The 20,455-nt window shown below is 41.0% G+C and overlaps 1 protein-coding gene across 1 annotated transcript; it reads right to left on the reverse strand.

Moving 5' to 3' along the window:
- Window positions 1–793: 793 nt before the first annotated feature.
- Window positions 794–19,739, reverse strand: C2H21orf91 (chromosome 2 C21orf91 homolog). Its single transcript, XM_066568488.1, has 5 exons — window positions 19,677–19,739; window positions 19,099–19,228; window positions 6,137–6,652; window positions 2,867–2,929; window positions 794–1,820 (listed from the first exon to the last, which is right to left on the reverse strand). The coding sequence occupies exons 2-5, from the start codon at window positions 19,220–19,222 to the stop codon at window positions 1,660–1,662; spliced, it is 864 nt and encodes a 287-aa protein (XP_066424585.1). The 5' UTR covers window positions 19,223–19,228; window positions 19,677–19,739; the 3' UTR covers window positions 794–1,659.
- Window positions 19,740–20,455: the final 716 nt, after the last annotated feature.

Genomic DNA, 20,455 nt, shown 5'->3' on the forward strand with positions numbered 1-20,455 from the left:
GGACACTGCTGGCTCAGGGACAGTCTGTTCTGCACCAGGACCCTCTGATCCTTCTCAGAGATGCTTCTCTCACCTGAGCCTTGCCTTGGTACTGAATCAACAAGGTTTACCAACAGACTTGCAGGTGGAGATGAATCCATCTTCTGAAAACTAGAATCAGGGATTTTTTGCTGCCCACTTACTCATAGGCTCACCTGCATACACAAGCAATGATACTGATTTTTTCCTCTCCTGAACCATAAAATACTCAGATAAGCTCAAGTCCCTACTCATGCATTTGTAGAGGGGGTTTGGAACAGCTGGAGGATATGGAAGAAAATAATAAAAATTAATAAAAACACAAATAAAACCAACCTGTCCTATGACACCCAGTTATCACTACACATAGGCCATTTAATAAACCTACTCTGAACTTTGGCTTATTTCTCAGCTTGAGTTTAAAATCAAACCTAAACCTTTCTTCACACTGGGCAGCCTTCAGCTCAGCTATAGAAGTTACTCAATTTTCACTTCAAGAGCTAAAAGCACATAGACTTTTAACTTTTGTCTGTATCTTCCACTCATCCCATCCTCCCCCAGATTTTTTCAGTGCAACTCAGCAACTTTCAGCTACTCACATACAGCCCTGCAGTATTTTTGGCAGAGACAAAGATTTCTTGTCATGGTAGACTGATATAAGTTTAAAAAATACAAAGGCTGTTCTGATTTATTATGTATAATTATTACTTGCATTTCAGAATTAAAACCCTTTATCAGTCTGATCCAGCTTTATAAAGAAATCATAACAAGGCAGTGTAGTATTACAAATTTATTGAGTTTCGTCAAAGTAATTTTTCAGCATTGAAAATTTCACACATATAAAACAACTTCTATGCATTAAAACCAAAGTATGGATTCTTTTTTAAATTTAAAGCAAATGCTGTGCTTTTTTAAACATCTCATGAACCAAATTCTTCAGTTATAAAGCTGATAAAAATAATTGATACACCACTAGAGTTTTTTTCTTCAACATGTGAAATTCATCTCTTTGGGAAACAATACTTTTTAAAATTGTATCATGAAAGATACAGACCTGAAAAAGGATAAACAATCATACACAAGGCATAAATGTTACACAGAGTAACTCAGACATTTTATAAAGAGATCTGGAAAAGTACCTAAAATAGTGATATTTATTTAGTATAAAATTTCAATAATAAAATATTGCTCATAATAAATAAGAAAACATGAGTTTTATTAATACTGTTCTCCCCTTAAAGCTCTCTTGGATGTAACAGGATCAGACCTGATCAAAAGTCAAATTTTTATTTTGTCCTCTGTATGAAGGAGGCAGGTTTACAGGCTTCAGGTCATTCTTTGCTAGAAACAATTTTATTATAAACAAAACACAGAATTCATTTCAAGGCTCATGCGTAGTTATGGGAAAAAAATAATAATCCCCAAATGTGAATAAACCTTATTACAGCAGATTTTAATACCTAAAATATTTGCCCTTTTTGTTAAACCCAAAGTGGAATAAGACTTCCCAGGGATTATGAATACAAAGAGAAAGCTGCCCAAGTTTTCTCAAAAGCTTCTAAATACGGGTGAAGCTGTACTTAAAGGTTATCAATGCTGTTAGGGACAGTTTGCTCTAGGGGGGATGGAAGTTGTTTCCCTTTAGATGGGGACGTTGGCTTTCGTCCCTGCTCTTCCCATCTGCAGGCAGGGCAGCTTGGAGCAGTTCTTGAGCAGCTGCTCGATGGCGATGTGGCGCACGTTGAGCTCGGAGGCCAGGGAGTCCTTCTCCTGCACCTGCTGGGCCAGCTCCTCAAACACATCTGCAACAACAGCACTGGGTCAGTGCACTTGGGCTCTGCACTGACACAGCCTTAGGAAGCTGTGACAAACACCACTGGGGAAGAGGCACAGACATTTATTTAAGTGGGATCATGCACAGGAGCTCTGCTTTTCGTGGTCCCAGCACAGCTTTGTATGCATGGCAAACTGAACAGCATCACTTTGTTTCTAGTTATAGACAACCTGAGCCAAGGTGGATGTGTACAGAATTGAAAACAAAGCTGACTCTGGCCTGTATCAGCAGCAGTGTGGCAGCAGGACCAGGGCAGGGATCATCCCCCTGTGGGATGGGCACTGGTGAGGCCACACCTCAATACTGTGTTCGGTTTTGGGCCCCTCACAGGAAAGACAGTGAGGGGCTGGAGTGTGTCCAGAGAAGGGCAAAAGAGATGGGGAAGGGTCTGGAGCACAAGTGTGATGAGGAGCAGTGAGGGGGCTCAGCCTGGGGAAAAGGAGGCTCAGGGGGGACATTATCATTCTCTACAACTTCCTGACAGGAGGGCGAAGCCAGGCAGGATCAGGCTCTTCTCCCAGGAAACAAGTGACAGGATGAGAGGAAATGGCCTTAGTTTACACCAGGCAAAGTTAGATTGGATATTAGGAAACATTTCTTCATGGAAAGGGCTGTCATGCACTGAAAACAGGCTGCCCAGGAAGTGGTGGAGTCACCATCCCTGGAGGGATTTAACAGACATGGTGATGTGGGATTTAGGAACCACTTGGTTTTGGGGGGGACTTAGCTGTGCTGGGTTAACGGTTGCACTTGATGATCTTAAGGGTCATTTTTCAACCTTACCAATTCTATGGTTCTAGTAAAATTCTTGAAGAGAATACTGTGCCAATTTGCAGCACCAAAGCAGATTACATAATGAAATCACTCTATATCACACATTCCCATGCAAAACAAGAGACTTCTGTTAAAAATTTAACTGGCAGAAAGGCAATCAAAATTTCTTCTTTAAAACCAGACCTTTTTTTATGACAAAGCACCACAAACCCAAAACAAAGAGTATTGAAAAATTCTCACCCTGGATTTGCTTGAGCAGTTTTTCATTAAGTTGCTTTAACTCTCCTAGAGTCATTGTAGTCACTGCAACAATAAAATCTGTTATTACTACTACCAAAGTCACACAAGCATCCCTAAGCAGACTCCTATTTTCTCAAGATTTCTCCTATTTGCATCCTAATAAATCAACAGATGAGTGGCAGTAAGTCAGAGGCAACAGTACTTATCAGTGATTTGGGGGAAATTTGAAAATTCTCTTTTTAATGTTGACACAGACAAGGATTTGCTTACTCCATTAGAAAACCCTCTCTTCAATGTTAAAAAGGTGGAAAATCAAGCCCTGAAAACAACAGCATCCAGAATCAGAACTGCTTGGCACATTTAAATACTATACCCTCCTCTGACTGCAAAACACAATTTCCCCAGTGTAACCCATGAAAGCACATCTGTTAAATGGTGGACAATTAAAAGGGGACAATTCTGAGCTAACTCCTGCTATGTTTCCCAGCCTGCAAGAAGCAGCTTCCTGACAGAATTTTCAGCATGTGGCTCCCTGTTTTGGTCATCAAGGTTTGTGCTTTATGCATACAGGAATAACTTGCACAGTTTCCACTGAGTATCTCAGTGACAAATTATGAAGGACAATCCTGGCTTGATGAAGGCCAGCATATAAAAATAGGTTTCCTTCTGTGCTCCTGGTGAGAACTATAAGATCCTCTGTATCATTCAAAAACCCTTTTGTATCTCAGGTTGTGTGCATTGATCACCCTCACAGAAAATACACATTAAGCCTCAGAGGAGGGAACTGTGGAAGTGTTCTTCACTGCCCTTGATCAACAGCAGGGAATCACTGGCCTGCTTCCTAGGGTTCCCTCAACCCTGCAGTGGGCACACATGGTGCCATGGCTGCTGCTGAGATGCCCTTGTCACCACGGTGAAGAAAAGTGACAATCTGAACACCACAGGGGGTACTGGGCACTGGCACAAGCTTTAAGACCTTGCAATTCTAAAATACAATTTTTAAACTTCAGCAAAGCTGTTTCTGCTGCAGCTTAGCAAAGCTCTCATCGCGTACTTGAGAGAAAAAACGATGCTGCAGCTTTTTTCCAGAGATTTCTCTGTGCAAAAGGTTTCTACATGGCAAATTTAAAGTCCTGAATTCTGAAAAAGATGGGTTTTAGCTACCCACTGGATTATTTGATTATCCTAAGCCTTCCCTTTCAAACTTTCTCAGAGCTGGCAGTTGTGGGATGTTAAATTGCTGACAGTACTGCCAAACCAAAGAAGCTGGCAACAGCTAAGACTTGGTACTTGAGACATAATCCCAGCTAAGAATAAAACAGATTCACCTTTCTCCTCCATCAGTCAGTAAAATGGTACTCCTGCCTACCTTCAACTATCAATAAACCTGAAAAGTCCCTTCTCACACTTTACCACTCTTCAAGCACCATAAAAACCCTGACTAAATTTAATATAGTAATTAAGAGCTAAAAATGTCAAGATTTCCCCCCCCTTTTATGCCCAGTGGTAGGATGCTAATTCCCCATTCTTCAGTATTTTCATTAACATTTTGTCATCTGGCAGGCAGACTGGTTCACATGTTTCATGTGAGTGTTTTGGGACAGGATTGTTTCATGGCACATTATTCTGATACAGAAGGGAAAGGGAGAAGGAACACTGAATTTAAATGGTAAAATATTATTCTATCCACAGCTGAGGCAAACTCTGAAAAAATACTGGCCAAGCTATTTACATTTCCATTAATACTGTTTTTCAGTAGACAGCTATGTTGTTAAGACTGAAAGTATTGCAGTAAGAAAGTACCTAATTCTGGCAGTCTAAGTTTACATGTAACATACAGACTTAATCATAGAGATTCCAAATGAATGTCTTTTAAAGGTAAATACTGCAAAATACAAGCAAAAATGCCTCAAAGCTGCATCATGTAGTCAGAAGAAAAAACCTGTTATTGTGCTCAATGCAGATTTAGGTTCCCATCCTGAAATCAAAGACTGGAGATAAATTCCAAGTCACTAACTTCAGTTAGACAACCCCATAAACCAGGTCAAGCTTCCTTAATTCCTCTGTTATATGCTGTCCTGATTTATGTAATCCCAATTTATGACTCCAGTGGACAGGTGGTCAAACAGCCCAGCGTATCTGTTTTGATTTATGGCTTTAAGGCTACTAATTCACTACAAATGCAGCATGACACATCATGCAGCAGTTAAGTAAAATCCTCTCAAAAAGAATGAGAAATGACTCAGCTTTGCAAGGACAGAGTTGTCAGTTTGTTAAAAAAAAGGGAGGCTAAAGAAGCCAATTCCAACTTTTTACAGTACCTCTTTCTCTGACTCTTCTGACATTCTGATTCCATTATTACTTTGTTTTTCATCACCTGTTTTTCCTGGAATATTTTATCAGTGCTTTGTTTTCTTTCTCAGGTCTTTTGAAATTCAGAAACCCTCTCCAATTACTTCCCTCATTTACAAATGTAAGAGTGGACATACACCAGTTCAGGACCAAGTACTGCCTAAAAAGCAGGATGGTAACAGCACATACCTCCAGGAATCTATTCCTAACACATTTCATGCAGCCTGATTCCAGAGACACTAAAATATCCTAGCTTTTTCTAAAGATTTCTTCTAGGAAATTCGTTTCTAGGAAACTAATTTTCTGTTATTTTCACCATCACCACAGTCATCAAAAGAGAGTTCAGGTCTTCTGCTACAGCCTTTAAGACGACATGGTGGCAGAAGGGCTTTCCCAGTTTCTTAAGCTCAACAAACACAAGGAAAAAACAAATCCTGTAAAATGCACTGGAAAGTCTGCTACTATTATTTCCCAAGTTTGTTCTGCTACATGAACCTCTAATTTCCCCTGCTGTTTAGGGCAGGTCTCTGTGAAATGGAATTCAGGGCATTGTGCAAGTTCAATAAGAGAGAGATTTGCAGAAGCTGAGTAACCTCCACCTCCACAGGCAGGGCTGTGCAACTCCCAGGAATGACGTATGAAAATTAAATGTTCTGCATACATTAGACATGTCCTGTGTTAGACTGGGCTACAGCTAAGAGTAAAATAAAATAAAAATAAAAATAAAATAATAACAAAACAAAAACCACCAGCCAAACCACCCTATTTATTCAGCCAGGTAGCTCTTTTCTCCCCACAGATTTTACATGCTGGACTTCAGGATGAGAACTAATGCCCTGTGGAGACATGAAGTGGTCAATAGGTATTTGAAAGAATGCCCTAGCTTGCTAGGCTGTGTGTAAATGGATGCATACTCACGTTCCTCCCTGCTGTGCTGAGGATGTCTCCTATGAACACTGGCAAGTGAATCCCCTTCAGCTTTTTCAGCTTTCTGGACCTGGCTGCGGTTGGGCCACAAAACGCTGCTGCAGCAGAAGGTAGCACCGAGTCTGAAATCAGTGGATTCTCTTGGTTCCAGTAGAGTCTGTGAGCAGCTTGAGATGCCTCCAGATTTCCCATCTATCCATTTTGCAGAGTATCTAGGTACTGGGGAGTCAAACTGTGGGAGTAGCTTTCTATCAGTCTGATGTCTGAAGCTAAAAAGCTGGTGTTGGGATGGTTTTGAGCTTTCAGAATCAGAGTCTAAATCCTTGTTTTGTGCATATTGTATGATCCAGTTAATTTTTTTGCTCAAGATATTTTTTACTTCTGCATAAGGACTTTTAGAGAGCTTTGATCGTGGACAGTCCTGATTTGCTATTAAGTGGAATTTTTCAAAGCAGTCTCTGTGCCCCCTTAAAGATCTTGTATGTAGAAGATCTGACTTTGGTACTCCTGTAAAGACACAACAGAAAGAAGTTCACTTACTGCTAATTTTTTAATATCTTTACTCACAAGCAACCAAGAAAACAAAAACTTTAGTGATCAGTCTTATCACTGAAGCAAACAAGGGCACCTCACAGTCCAAAATTTGTGAAGTTTCCCTCAGGCTTGAGCCCTTGTCACACAAAGTGTTGTGCACACCATAATCTCTGGAGCAGGATTTCAGCATGTGCCTCTTGCACGGTGACAGAGATGAAGCAAACTGACAACTCCATACATGCTGCATCCCCCCTACACACAAGTGTATAAGCTGCAGAAGTAAAATAAACCCAACTGTGTACCAGCAAGTTCTACAGAACAATCCTGAAGAGCAGTCTGACAGCACTCATACAAGCTTCCATCTTCTATGCATAATGTTATGAGCCATCTGCTCAAATACTGCAGGGTGCAGGCTTGTCTCATTCAAGTGGTCAAACATAACTAGGTCTCAGTCATAGTTTATTATTTTGCACTGGTACAAGCCTGGAGCCTAGCTAGGGAGGCAAGCTCTAATACTGTCAATGCTTGCCAACATTAAACTGTCCTGAAATTCATTTAAGGTGCGCTGGTTTTGGCTGGGATAGAGTTAATTTTTATCACAGTGTAATATGGGGCTGTGTTTTGGATTTGCACTGCAGTGTTTTCATTATCACTGAGCAGGGCTTACACACACAATCAAGGCCCTTTCTGCCTCTCTCACCACCCTGACAGCGAGTGGGCTGGGGGTTGCAAGGAGCTGGGAAAGGACACAGGTGGAACAGCTGATCCCAACTGACCCAAGGGATATCCCACACCAGATGGCATCATGCTCACTGTATAAAGCTGGGGGAAGAAGGTGGAAGGGAGGAATGTTGGAGTGATGGTGTTTGTCATCCCAAGTCACCGTTATGCATGACAGGGCCCTGCTCTCCTGGGGATGGCTGAACACCTGCACAACCATGGGAAGCAATGAATGAATTCCTTATTTTGCTTTGCTTGTACAGGCAGCTTTTGCTCTCTCTTTGAAACTGTCTTTGTCTCAGCCCACAAGCTGAAATTCTCTCCCCATCCCACTGAGGTTAAACCATGACATCACACAAGATGGATGTTTATTCTCCTCTTTGCTCATCCTCCCTCAAAGGCTGTTCAAATAGCTACAGCAGGTAACTTAAACCTCTAAGTAACAGCTAGTGATTGACAGGTTAAAAAGGAACACAATCTGTGAAGATCTGCACTTGGTGAGTGAACACAGATGGTATGAGAAATGACTATTCCAGAAAGTTAATAGTGCCCCACTACAAAATTACTTTCTGCTAGTTCAGTGGATATTTATTTTTCTTTACATACACAGTAGATTCAGAATCCAAGTCCAGAATAATAAACAGTTTGTCATTTATCTCAGTACCCCATATATTACTTGGGAGAGTCTCAATACAATGAAAACCAATTCTAACAAGTTTATCACTGCAAATAACAATAACATACCTGTGAACCAGAGGTTGAAAGTGCTTAATGCTGAAGTATTTAAAACAACAAACAATGTAACTGTATCTCTGAATCTAGGCAACATGAACCAACCTGCAGCAATCCTATCTTTAGCCATTAAAAGTGACTAAAATAAAAGAAAATCCATTAAATGCAACAGGCAACAAAATCTGGTAACAGAGACATTTACAGACAGTCAGAACAAAGCTACATGTTACAACAAGTCTAAGTTCTATCTGATTTACCCTCTTAAATTCTTGTGGTAAAGTGTAATCTCCCCACCCCATACAGTTAACAAATGATACAACGTTTTTGTTAAGTTACTGATTCCCACATAATCCCACACTAGTCTCAAAACTAATCTGAAAAGGTAAAATTTTTAACATGAAACTGAAAACAAACCCAAGCACCTCATTTTGATTATCTCACTTGCTGGTATCTGCTGTTTGAAGTTGGGGAGTTCAAACATCTAGAGTAGCCATCACAAATTGCTGATTTTCCACTCTTTGGGCAGCACTGAAATTTAAGTGCGTTATTTTCTGGCTGAGTTTTCCTGAGAGTGCACACAATTTATAGGGCAAAAATATCTAAAAAACTGGAAAATAAAAGAAAAAATCAGTGGAATTAATTTTGTTCTTAGCACCAGGGGAAAAAGGTAAAGTCATGAAAACAGATGTTCCTTCTGTTCATGAGATAACTATTAGAAGAAACAAAACTCAGATACTAACTAGAGGCAACTTTTAAGAAGGAAGTTCTGGAGTAAAGTACACTCTTTACTCCAGAAGTAAGAGTAAGGGGGCCCCTTTCAGTGGGGCAGTCAACATTCTCATCCACACCTCAAAATACTTTCTGACCTCTTTCAGCAAACAAATACTCACTAACTTCTCTTAAACTCTGCATAATCTGCTGCCTACTTGCAATGCTATTTTACCTCTCTTTCTTTACACAGACTTAAAAAACCCCAACAAACATTTCTATTGAAAACAAGAAAGACAAGTTATTTGTTTTCATGACTTATCAGCACCACTTAAATAGAGCAAGCCTGCTTAACTGAAGTAGCATGATGGGAACCTCAAGTCTTTAAGCCATCAAGAGAAAGCAAACACTGTCAAGTGAAATTATAAGGCAAATATATTCACAACACTACAAACCCTAGAAAACTTCAGAGTGATTTGTTGAATGTTACTTGCTTAACCCAAGTGATTCTTCAACATTCTACCTTGCTGCTGCTCATAGTGCTTTCTTTTACTTGCAGAAAATAATCAATGGGCTGAAAAACATGCTTTGCACAATTTTCCATACAATAATGCTCAGGAACCCACCTAACAAACACACCTGCACAACAAATGACGGAATACTGATGGTATCACTTAAAAAAAAGAAATTCCTTTGAAGCTGCTTCATTATTTCAATGGGAATAAATGTTACTTGTCCAGTAGGAGAGGAGCATAAGACCACACAAAATAGCCAACACACAAATTGTTACACAAAGAAAGAACAAGTGCAGCATGACCTCATGAAGCCCCAACTGAATTATGTCCAAGTCTTAAGCTCAAGGTTATTCAAGTGCTTCCTTCTGATGAATTTATCTTTTAAGAGTTCTGAACATTGCTAACTTCCCCCTTCTAAAGGCATGCTGCTCAAAGAGATCTGTTTTATCTGAACTCAGTAATAGAGTGCCTGAAATGAGCAATTATTACAGAAGAAAAAAAACCCATGCTACTTCAAGAGTTTAAACTTTGCTATTTATATGCCACACATTAGCCACAATGTCCCTCTTTCTGAGCACAGGGCAGGTTATTGCAAAACACTTCCAGTACAGATCAGAATTTACATCCTACCCCTTCTCCTATTCCACTGCAAAACCCTCAAAGGGGTCCTATCTAAGGAATCTTGAATAAAGTAAGGAACTGAAAATGTGCAAATCCAAACCAGTTTTGCAGAGAACTGCTAACAGACCTGCTTCAGCTTTCACAGAACTGGTTTGGATTTTTACTGTAACAATCACACACAAAACTAAAACAACCATCCACCTCTCCTTTTTCCTAAGGTGACAATTAGTCCTTTCCTATGCAGAGAACATCAGCCATAACCTTCTGGAAGAGCTGAGCAGGGACAGCAGCTGCTGTGCCAGCACAAACTAACAACCACACACCAGAATTACAGCAAGTTAGGGTATGGTTCTCTGGAACAAATCCTTCTGTTGTGGGCAATACCATCAGCCTTATGAGGCAGAAAAGATGTCCATTTCTTTTTGGGAAGATTTCATACTCCACTCAGACTACTTCATATTTTTCCCTTCATCACAATTGCAGAAAAAGCCACAATCTGGTGAGCTGGCATGGACCAAGTGATATATAAAAATCATTCCATTTTATTGCTTTATTCAACACTATACACCAACAGATGAATAAAGCATGGCAAGATTTCTGTACAAAACAAGAAGCAATACTGCAATTTTGATAAACAGCTATTGTGAGTTTCGGGGACTTTCACAGGGTTTCAGTTCTGTCTTCACATTTCTGTTTGCTAACATCAACCTCAATCTTTCTTACTTTTTGTCTGTTTCTTCAAGTCTGCAATCATGAAACCATCAACTTCCCCGCTCCCCCATTTGCAGGTATGTACATTTGCTCCTTGTCTTACTTTCCAAGAACAGGACTGCAGACTATGTCCAAGTACACTCTAAGTTTCATGTTTACTTTTTCAGAGAAGGAAAAAACCCCTCAAAAAGCAACAAAAATCCCACCCAACAACCACCCAGAGAAGAAAAGTTTAATCTGCAGGGGGAAAAAAAAATCCCACAAAATTCACTAATATCTAGACTATATCTAACAAACTTAAGACAGCACAGATGCTATTAGGAAACAAGCTCATGCCAGAGATCATTCCTCAAGTGCACATGATTCACAGGCTGATGTCTGCCAAACCTCCAGACAAATCATAAAACAACCTAAGTGCTTACAATCCATTATTTGTTTCTGATTCTAGTACCTCATGTGTCCTAGATGAAATATGAACATATCACTTAACTATATCTTTGTATATTGACTTGACAGGACATCCTACATAAGTGTCTAATTCTTAGGCACAAATAAAACCTCAACCCAAACCCTGACTTTCAATTAATAAGCTATGCAAGGCAGCCAGTCAACATGACTCTTAATTCACTCCTACAAAGTAATTTTGTAAATGCATGACTAGCAATCAGGCAGTTTAATACACATTTTTTTAACTTCTATTTATTCATAACTGTAAAGAAGCTGAGAGCAGGGAGAATATTTATAAGATAACCAGGTGAGCAATAACATCTCAACAATTCTACCCCATTTTAAGGCATTTGTACTTGAAAGTAAATTAGTTTTCATCATATTAAAGTTTTTTGCTTTCTGGCTCTTTTGACAGTAAGAAATCTACAAAGACTATTTCTGCCTTTGCAACTGATTCACTGAGAACTATGTATAACTCTTCTTCATGATAAAGACACAGAACTAAAAGTGAAATGTTTGCTCATGTTTATATAAAGCTGGCTAGAAGAGCTGTCCTATTTGGAGATTATAATAGTAATCAACAAGTCCAATTCTAAAAGGAATGTTCTTGAATACCAAGATTATTCCACAACCCTTCACAAATGTTTCCATAGAAAAAAATAAATCAGTGATCATTAGCCTGCTTATCTTCAACACTGTGGGTTTTTTCATTTGTTTGCTATTCTCCAAAGAAAAGAACCCAATAAAACTTCTTATTTGGTCTTTCAGATCCATCAGTTGGAAATAACATTAAAGAAAGTTTACATTCCCTTCTTAGCATTTTCTAATGTACTGCTGTAAACTAATTTATTTTTTGCAATGGTGAATAGCAGCTGAAGTAGAAAATCCCCCCTGAATCTAAGATGAACTAAAATTAACAGGAATATTTGTAGACATATGAATAGTCAATGATAAGTTTGTACTATGCCATTAGTTACTCAAAGCCTCCCTAAAGAATTTACAAATACTTATGGGTAAAGATTTATACCTGACCATCTCTTCTGCCTCCAGTCTGAGTTAGCTGTGGAGACCTAACAGGCAACAGGTCATTCCTTCCTTCTCAGACACAATTCACCTCACCTGAAACACTGAACTCCAGAGGGATTTGTGACAGACACCTCTGCTCTTCTCCTTTAATCCCAGAGTAAGCAAGAACCCTTGCCTGTGGCTGCCCACTTTCAGAGCCCTGGTCTCCACTGTGTGCTCCCAGATGTTCCAGCTGCTGCTCCCCTCAGCTGTGCACATCAGGAGCACTCTGTAAACAGGGATGTTCAGCCAGCTCATGGAACAGCTCCTGGACATCTGTGAGTGTCCACTGGGAGCACAAAGGTCAGATGAGCTCCAGTGTGGTTTACCTCGTGTGCAGGCAGAAAGGCTTCACAAGACATTCAGTGTTCATGTCTGTTTATTTCAAGCCACTGCTGCATAGGCTGCTTACCAAGAGTGCTGAAAGAGGGGGGGTCCCAGAAAAGCAGATCCCAAGACCTGTTCAAAATGCATGAGACAAAAGCAGCCCATGATAACCTAAGACAACAAGTTATCCATATGTCTAAATGACAAAAACCTGATACTCTTCAGCTGTACAATTCTGCCAACATTGAAAAGCAGGATCATTAGAGATGTGTATCTCCAGTACATCTGCTTGACAAGATGTAAAGCCAACTGCTACTTTTAAGGGTTTACATGCAATGTCATTTGAGAGTTAAATCCTATGATTTATTAGACTGGCTAGAAGGAAGATGCCAGTGCCATTCATTAACTTCTAAAACCAGACACTTTGCAAATACTAGATATTATCTTGTTCATAAATTAAAGTTCTCTCCTCGCTTTCATATGATAATGCCAGTACTTTCCATATATCAAGTGTGCACACAAATCACCTCCCACTACATTCCTATCAGCTCATTTGTATTTTAGCACAGAGCAAAGATATCAGACAGAAGAGAAATCCAGCTGGCCCCTTAAATATATTTTCAAAAATCATGTTCCTTATAAACTACTTTACTAAGAAGAATTTGCTACTGTATTAAACAAAGCAATGACTGATGAAAACTTCACTACTGAAAATATTATATACTTTGTAAGAAAAATCAGTTAAACGGACAACCAGAAGAGAGTGGAAGTCATAAGCTGGAATTTCTGCAGTCTGGATGATGCCAGGTAACATAAATACTCAATTATCCTGTTTGCATGGACAAACCTCCCAAATCTGCACATTAAGAATGCAAAAATGTTTTTATTGAACCAGCTCCACATCTTAGCATTACTCAGTGGCACTTGTATAGCATTCAGATCCAGAGCAGCATCTCCAATCATGCTCAGACCTGAATTTGTAGTTAAGAGCTTTCATGAAAACTGCAGCTAAGTTCACATGTCCATTCAACTTTGCAGAAATGAGTCATACCCCTGGTCTGCAAATGCTACCTTGAAATGAGTTCCTGGTCTGCAAATGCTACCTTGAAATGAGTTCTCACCTGTCTAGTCTAAAGGGCAACGATGGAAATTTTTAGCTTTTATTGCCAGAATTATCTATTTTATTGTTTATCACTTTATTAACACTGTAAAAATAAGAATGTGTAATATTCTGGAACAGAATTAAATCAAACAGTGATTTCCACTTGTTTCAACTATACCTTACAAAACATTTTATTTCAGTGAGATATTCTTCTGTAGGGTGTAAAAAGGAAAAAAAACCTGAAATTCCAATGCTTACACGTTTGCAACAACTAAACCCACCCCCTCCTTTTTTTTTTTTTTTAAATGAACACAGAATATTATACAAGATTTTACAGACCTTAACAGGAAAAAAGCTATGCGGTAAGACAGATTTATTTATAACATAATATCCTTGCCTCAGCCTGGAGACTCAGATGCACTAACCTGATGCTGAAATTGCCTCAAAGCTGAGTCTATCAGCACTTTAAAGGACCATGGAAACCTAACTACTTTGACATAAATCAGGGGAATGGATGCCCAGTACTTACACTGTCTCTTATGTTACAGGACCTGGGATGGGAACTGTCATTTGCTATTCAGCTGTTCAGCTCTAAACAGAAATGGAAGTGAGCCAGTTTGCTTGTCAGCTAGCATTCTCCAAGATGTTATTGTAGTTAGCAGCACTGGACAAGCAAAAGAGTAAAAAATCATCTCAAACAATCACATTTTCCACTTCTATTACCATTTGCCACCATTACAACTCTTGAATGTGAGGAAACACAGGTTTAAGAAATACCAGTATAAACCCAATTAAGACAGACACACTATGCAAAGTAATGTAAAGAGAAGTCATAATTGTTATAGACTTCCAAGTTTGATGTTCAAACAAAAACATTCAAGTCTTAAGATCCTGAAGCTGGTATTTCCACAGGTGTCCAGAGGATGCCAGGACACAGCTGCCTTGTGCAATGCCTTCCCGTGGGAAGGAACCTGAGCACCTCTAAGCAGCACCACAGGCAGGAGCCTCTGGCTGCTGCTGTGTGAGGGGTGGCACACGGGATACATGATCACACAGAGCCACAGACTGGCTTGGGCAGGAAGGAACCCTAAAGATCATCTCATTCCAGCCCCCTGCCATGGGCAGGGACACCTTCCACTAGAGCAGGGTGCTCAGAGCTCCATTCCACCTGTCCTTAAAACACTTCGAGGGATGGAGCATCCAGAACTTGGAAATGCTACAAGCTGGAGTTTCAAAACACCATATTCAGGCAGAGGATTTTGATTTGTTGATGTATACATTTACAGACAGTTTTAATACATACACAAGTGTGTATTTTTCAGTTTTCAGGCATTTCTTCCCACCCCTGGTATCATAGCAGATTTGTTAGTACTGTGTCTCTGCTAGCAGAGTTCAGTTAATAATTTTCTCATATTCTAATGAAATTAAAAAGAAGAACTTTGTTTCCACTAACACACACAACACGTGATTTCCTGGCTTATGCAAACCAGCTACAGATGAATTTAAAACATTTCCTGTTTCAATCCACTGATTACTACTGTGACACCTACTCAGAAAAGCAAACAATGCACAATCTCTGATGCTCGCTTCATCCGCACAAGGCAAACAAAGCCCAGCATTAAAGTCCAGCAGATCCTGCCCACCAGGATATTCTAAAACCCATGTACAACTTTAAAAACGCTGTCCACAATCAGCTTCATTTTTCAAAATGTTTAGTATTTCACATGTAAGTGCTTTGCATATTTTGAACTTTAAGAAGCACATTAATATTCTGTTGTATCACTTGACTATGAACCTTCAGATACAAAAGCTAGTTGGGCAACAGAAGGATTTAGGTGTAGCTGAGTACACTCAGCTTCCCTGAGTGTGAATCCTCAAACTAAGTGAGCTGGATGAGCCAGTGCAACTGGAAAAAAAATCCTGCCCTTTGCAGAGACAACACTGCTCTCACCCCTTCTAGACTGAAGACCAGAACCACTAAACTCTGCTGAGCATGTTGCTCTTTCCTTGTTTAAGAAAGACAGAAGACATTTAACAGGGTTAAGTTCAAACCTGCATGTTGGCTTTAGTTATTCCAATGCCCACGTTCTCTTTTCTTCTCTCCTTGCTATAACTCTTTCAGTCAGCTTCAGAAAAATAGATCCTATAATCCATATGTATCCCTCCTGAATAAATTCTGGGACAGACACTACAGCTGATCTCCCAGTTAGACTCAAACCAGCAGTTTCTGTGAATTAACTGAACTTAGTAAGAAGCATAATCACAGTTTATTTCACTAAAATACTAAAAATCTATTATTAGAAAAATTATGATGGAGACCTGCTATCTGATTAAAATGAAAGGCTTTATGGCACAGTAACTGACTTCCTCAAATAGAAATTCAATCAAGACAGAAGACAGATTAAGCTTTCTGTATAGCAGTATTCTCTATAAAGGACTATAAAAGAAACACAATTTCCCCCCCAGTTATGTAACATTACCAAGATACCATCCAAACATAACAAAGGTTACAAATAAACACTCCAATGTCAGGAAAGTAAGGGCTGAGCCATGTCATAACACTAATCCAGACACCAGTCATTATTGGACATGGGGATGGTCTCCAAGTCCCCCATTTTTAATTCCTCCTCTTACTGACCCAAGCCAATCAACATCACCATTGAGACACAGGCAAACCTGTACAGCTGCTGAATTCACAGATGCCAGGAGCTGCAGAGATTCATCATCACTAGATTACACTGTAATTAAGTAAATTATATTTCTGTAGTATTTTATTCACAGACACTTGAGAAAGTCTGTTTTGAGGGTTCAGCTGCACCAGTTCCCAGCACAGGGACTTGCCATGCCCAGGTTTAAGCAGTCACATGCTGCTGGCATGAGGGGAAACAGAATTGTCCTCAGCAGTTTTGTTAATATGATGCCCTGCTAAAAAAAGAAAGCTGGGAAGCCTACTTCCAGAATTTCATACCTAGACTCACAAACCACAAGTATATTTAGGTCAGAAAAGACCTTCAAGAGTCCAACTGCAAACCTAAGACAGCCAAGCCCACTGCCAGCCCTTGCACATCATCTGTAATTCTCCTTTCTATCCCAACCCAGCTCCTGGTGCACACTGCATGGTCAGGAAAGATGGAAGAGGTGCCACACATTCCAATTAAGTCAGACAGCACTTAACACATGGAAGTTAACAGGGTGCTGCAAACAGTGGGAGTACTCAAGCATCCTGCAAGATGCTGAGCTGTGACTAATAGCCTGCCTGCTCTCCAACAGCAGCTATTTCCTGCTTCTCTGAGGGAGCAGTTCCACACCAAAAATGAGCAAGCCTGTCTTAGCTGTTGCATGAGTATCTTTTTTAGAATTGCCTACTTCACTTCCTGAAATACTTAATTTATGTATGGGTTTTAATTGCTGACAGTTTTAAATATGATGCTACATAAAAAGACAAACTATCAGCAAGATCAACACTCATTTGTAAGTGTGGGATAACACATCTACAGGAGTTGATGCAACTTGCAGCTGATTCTGTTCAACAAGTTTTAATGTATCTGAACTCCATTAAAACATAACCAGAAGGTCAGTATGAAAACATCCAGCATAACATTGTGCTTTAGTGAATCACCCAGTTCATGCTGTACCCAGGGCTGCCAAAAGACTTTTTTGAGACACATAAAAATCAGTCTTTGCTACAAAAAAAAAAAAAATAATACAGGAATGTAGAGATATGTCAGAAGTAGGAAAAGTGTGACCAGAGGTATGGTAAAGAGCTGACTCATGCAGTAGCTCAGCTAAAAAGCCTTATAATGACTCTATATAAAAAGTCACTGACACAGCCTCTGCCACTTTTAAGCCTCTCCTCCCTATGAGCAGTAACAGTACATCTTTTCAAAGTGGCACACAAAAGCTAGACTATCAGAAATGGAGGCATTTTGATGTTAACATGATCAAAGATATGTATACTTTTATTATGCAAAATAAAAGAATGGGCTATAACTTCAGGGAAGCTTTTATCACTATTCAATTCCATGCAGCCTCCTTTTAAAATTAACTGGAAATTTAGAAGATTATGTAAAGGTTTCCACAGATTAAGTCTTTCCTACCACCAAGGCTATTTAGAGCAAAAAATCCCAAACCTATTCCACTTAAAACACATGATCACTTTGTAAAGTCACAGCCATAACAAGCAGCTTTAACAAATCCACAGCTTATCTCAAACAACAGAGCACAGAAACCATCCAGCAATTTTTTAATGTGTTCTATCACTTTCAACACTTTCAAAACAAAACTAGATTAGTAGTGTAATGGAAGCACTTAATTCTCAGTGTGCTGGTATGTTTTCAAAGCCTAGAGAGAGAAACATCCTCTCTCCATATTGAGAAGTCTAAACCTAATATTCTAAAGCAGTAAGAAAACTCAAAGAGACTGACTTAGGTTAGACAGCTGCTCTTGAGTTTCAACAAAAACTGCAAGTACACAGGCATGTCTCTTCTAAACAAAAGCAAAAAACATGGCAATTACTTCTGAAGTATCAAAGTAGTGTTCAGATTGAAATACACTGCCTCTACTAGCAACAAAAGTCTACTATCTGTTATCAAGAAATGATAACAGAAATGATGGGACTAATCACATAATACTGTTGAGATCCTCATATTCAATTGCCTCACAGCAACATAAATTACTCTGGGTAGTTATACCTACATACAACTGGGGAAGACCACTCTATGAAAGGGGAAGAAGTTACTTTGCTGCTCCAAAGACAAGCAATTTCACTTAAAAAGGGACAAACATAATCTACTGTTCATTCATGCATGAAGAAAAGCAACAAGAAGGGGAAATTCTTTACCGAAACTGGTTTAAAATTTTAAAAATACTATTCTGGAGGCCAAAATGGTTCTACAAGATTAGTCTTTTAAAAGATGGCAAGAACTCCTACTTTACAACCTGCTGACTTTAGGAAGCTTTGATAATGAACCCTGTTTTATCACATTACACATACCAACATTTTATGAAAACAAAAAGAAATTTTGAAATTTCTTTCATAATTTCAGAAAGAAAATACGAAAACAAGAATTCCTTTCCCCATTGCAGATCTAGTGAAAGCAAAGCGATCTGCTTCCAAAAACCCCGAATATCAGGCTATAAAAATTGCAATTTAAGCTTGCTTTATACATAGACCCCCTCTAATTATTGAGCTAATAAAGGCAGAACGGGATTCAGACCGCAAGTCCAACATCAGCGGTCTAATGCCAGGAGATGGAATAAACACCAGGGCATTCCAGAGGCTCTGGAAAGAGAGGGCTCACCTTCACGTCTGGAGGAGCAGCACCCACCTTTAGAGCTAAAAAACAAACTGATTTAAAACTTTATCTACAGACAGGCGTTTCCAAACCCGACGGAAGGTTTGGAGGAGCTCTCTGTGCGCCCAGCCCCGGCCGGGCTGGCCCAGGAAGGCTCCAGCTCCCATCGAACCTCACCTTCGATGTTCAGCTCGAAACAGACGTGGCAGAAGGAGAGCGTTTCCTTCTCGGTGCCCAGCTTGCAGACGCTGCAGATGTTGTCATCGTCCAAGTCGATGCTCACGAACTGCTCCTCGTTCATAGTGCCCTGCGGAGGGGGACAAGGCACGGCAGGGTCACTGCGGGAGCCACCGGGGCCGCGCCGCCGAGGGGGAGGGCCCGCAACGGGGGCGGGAGCGTCCCGGCAAAGTTTTCCCTACAGAGAAACTGAGGCCAGGCCGCACGTACCGAGATTTCCCCTTCCCTCACCCGAAGGGTGCCCCGTCCCATCCCGTCCTGCTCCCCAGCAACTCCATCACCAGCTCCATCAGCGCTGCCCCCTCCCTCCCTCCCTTCCTCCCTCCGCGCACCAGCGGCGCGGACGCCCCTCCACCGCCCGTACCGCGATATCCCCGGCTCTGTCCTATCCCCTCCCGCTAATCCTACCCCGATCCCGAATGCCAGCCCCGATCCCGAATGCCAACCCCGATCCCGAATGCCAACCCCGATCCCGAATGCCAACCCCGATCCCGAATGCCAGCCCCGTCCCCTCTCACCGCCACCCGCCCCGGCCGCGCTCCGCTTTGTCCGCCCTCCCGCGCCGCCGCCGCCGCTCTCGGCGCCGGGCACCGCCCGCCGCTTCGTGCCGGCACCACGGCCCGGCGGCACGGGGGGACACAGGGGGGCTCGGACCGCGGCCCGCAGCACCGAGCGGCTGAAGTCGCCTCGGAGCTGGGCAGCGAAGCGTGAGGAGCCAGGAGCTCCGGTTCTCCCCGGGCCTGCGGGCGTGCAGAGCGGCGCAGAGCGGCCGCGCTCCCCCCGCAGCAGTTGGTCTGGTCTGCGCCGCGCGGGCGGTGGGCGGGCGGGGCTCTTGTCGCGACTGGCGCTGCCCGGCGTGACTCACCCGGAGCGCCCCTGCACCGCTGGCACGTGTGAAAAACGCCGATCGCTTGTTGTTAAAATTTAAAAAAATTAATAGTAATAAAATGGTTATAAAATTAGTAATACAATTAGAGTAATAATAATTTGAGCAATTTGAATTAGGACAATATGAGACAATAGAAACAAAGAGTTACGGACAGTCCGGGTACCTCTTTCTGGGCAGCACGAGCCCGGAAAAGGACACACGTTAACAGAGGATTAACCCTTAAAAGCAATAGCCTGTTGCATATTCATACACCTCATACGTGATGCATAAATTCCACTCAAACACAGGATTCTGTCTGGTCATCGTCAACTTCTTCCTCTGAATCCTAACAGCACCTTCGAGGCGAGTTCGTTTCTTCTGATAAGAGAGCAATAAATTCTTTTTCTCTGAAAGATTTAGGTGTCTTGT

This window comes from Molothrus aeneus, chromosome 2 (assembly GCF_037042795.1).
Source record: "Molothrus aeneus isolate 106 chromosome 2, BPBGC_Maene_1.0, whole genome shotgun sequence".
Lineage (NCBI taxonomy): Eukaryota > Metazoa > Chordata > Aves > Passeriformes > Icteridae > Molothrus > Molothrus aeneus.

Bases quoted from the DNA above. Each gene is read 5' to 3' on its own strand.
- C2H21orf91 (XM_066568488.1), bottom strand. From the start codon at position 19,222: ATGAACGAGGAGCAGTTCGTGAGCATCGACTTGGACGATGACAACATC. The intron at 6,653-19,098 runs GTGAGGTTCGAT...GTGTCTTTACAG, and splicing joins TTTCGAGCTGAACATCGAAG to GAGTACCAAAGTCAGATCTT. The intron at 2,930-6,136 runs GTGAGTATGCAT...TTATTGTTGCAG, and splicing joins TCAGCACAGCAGGGAGGAAC to TGACTACAATGACTCTAGGA.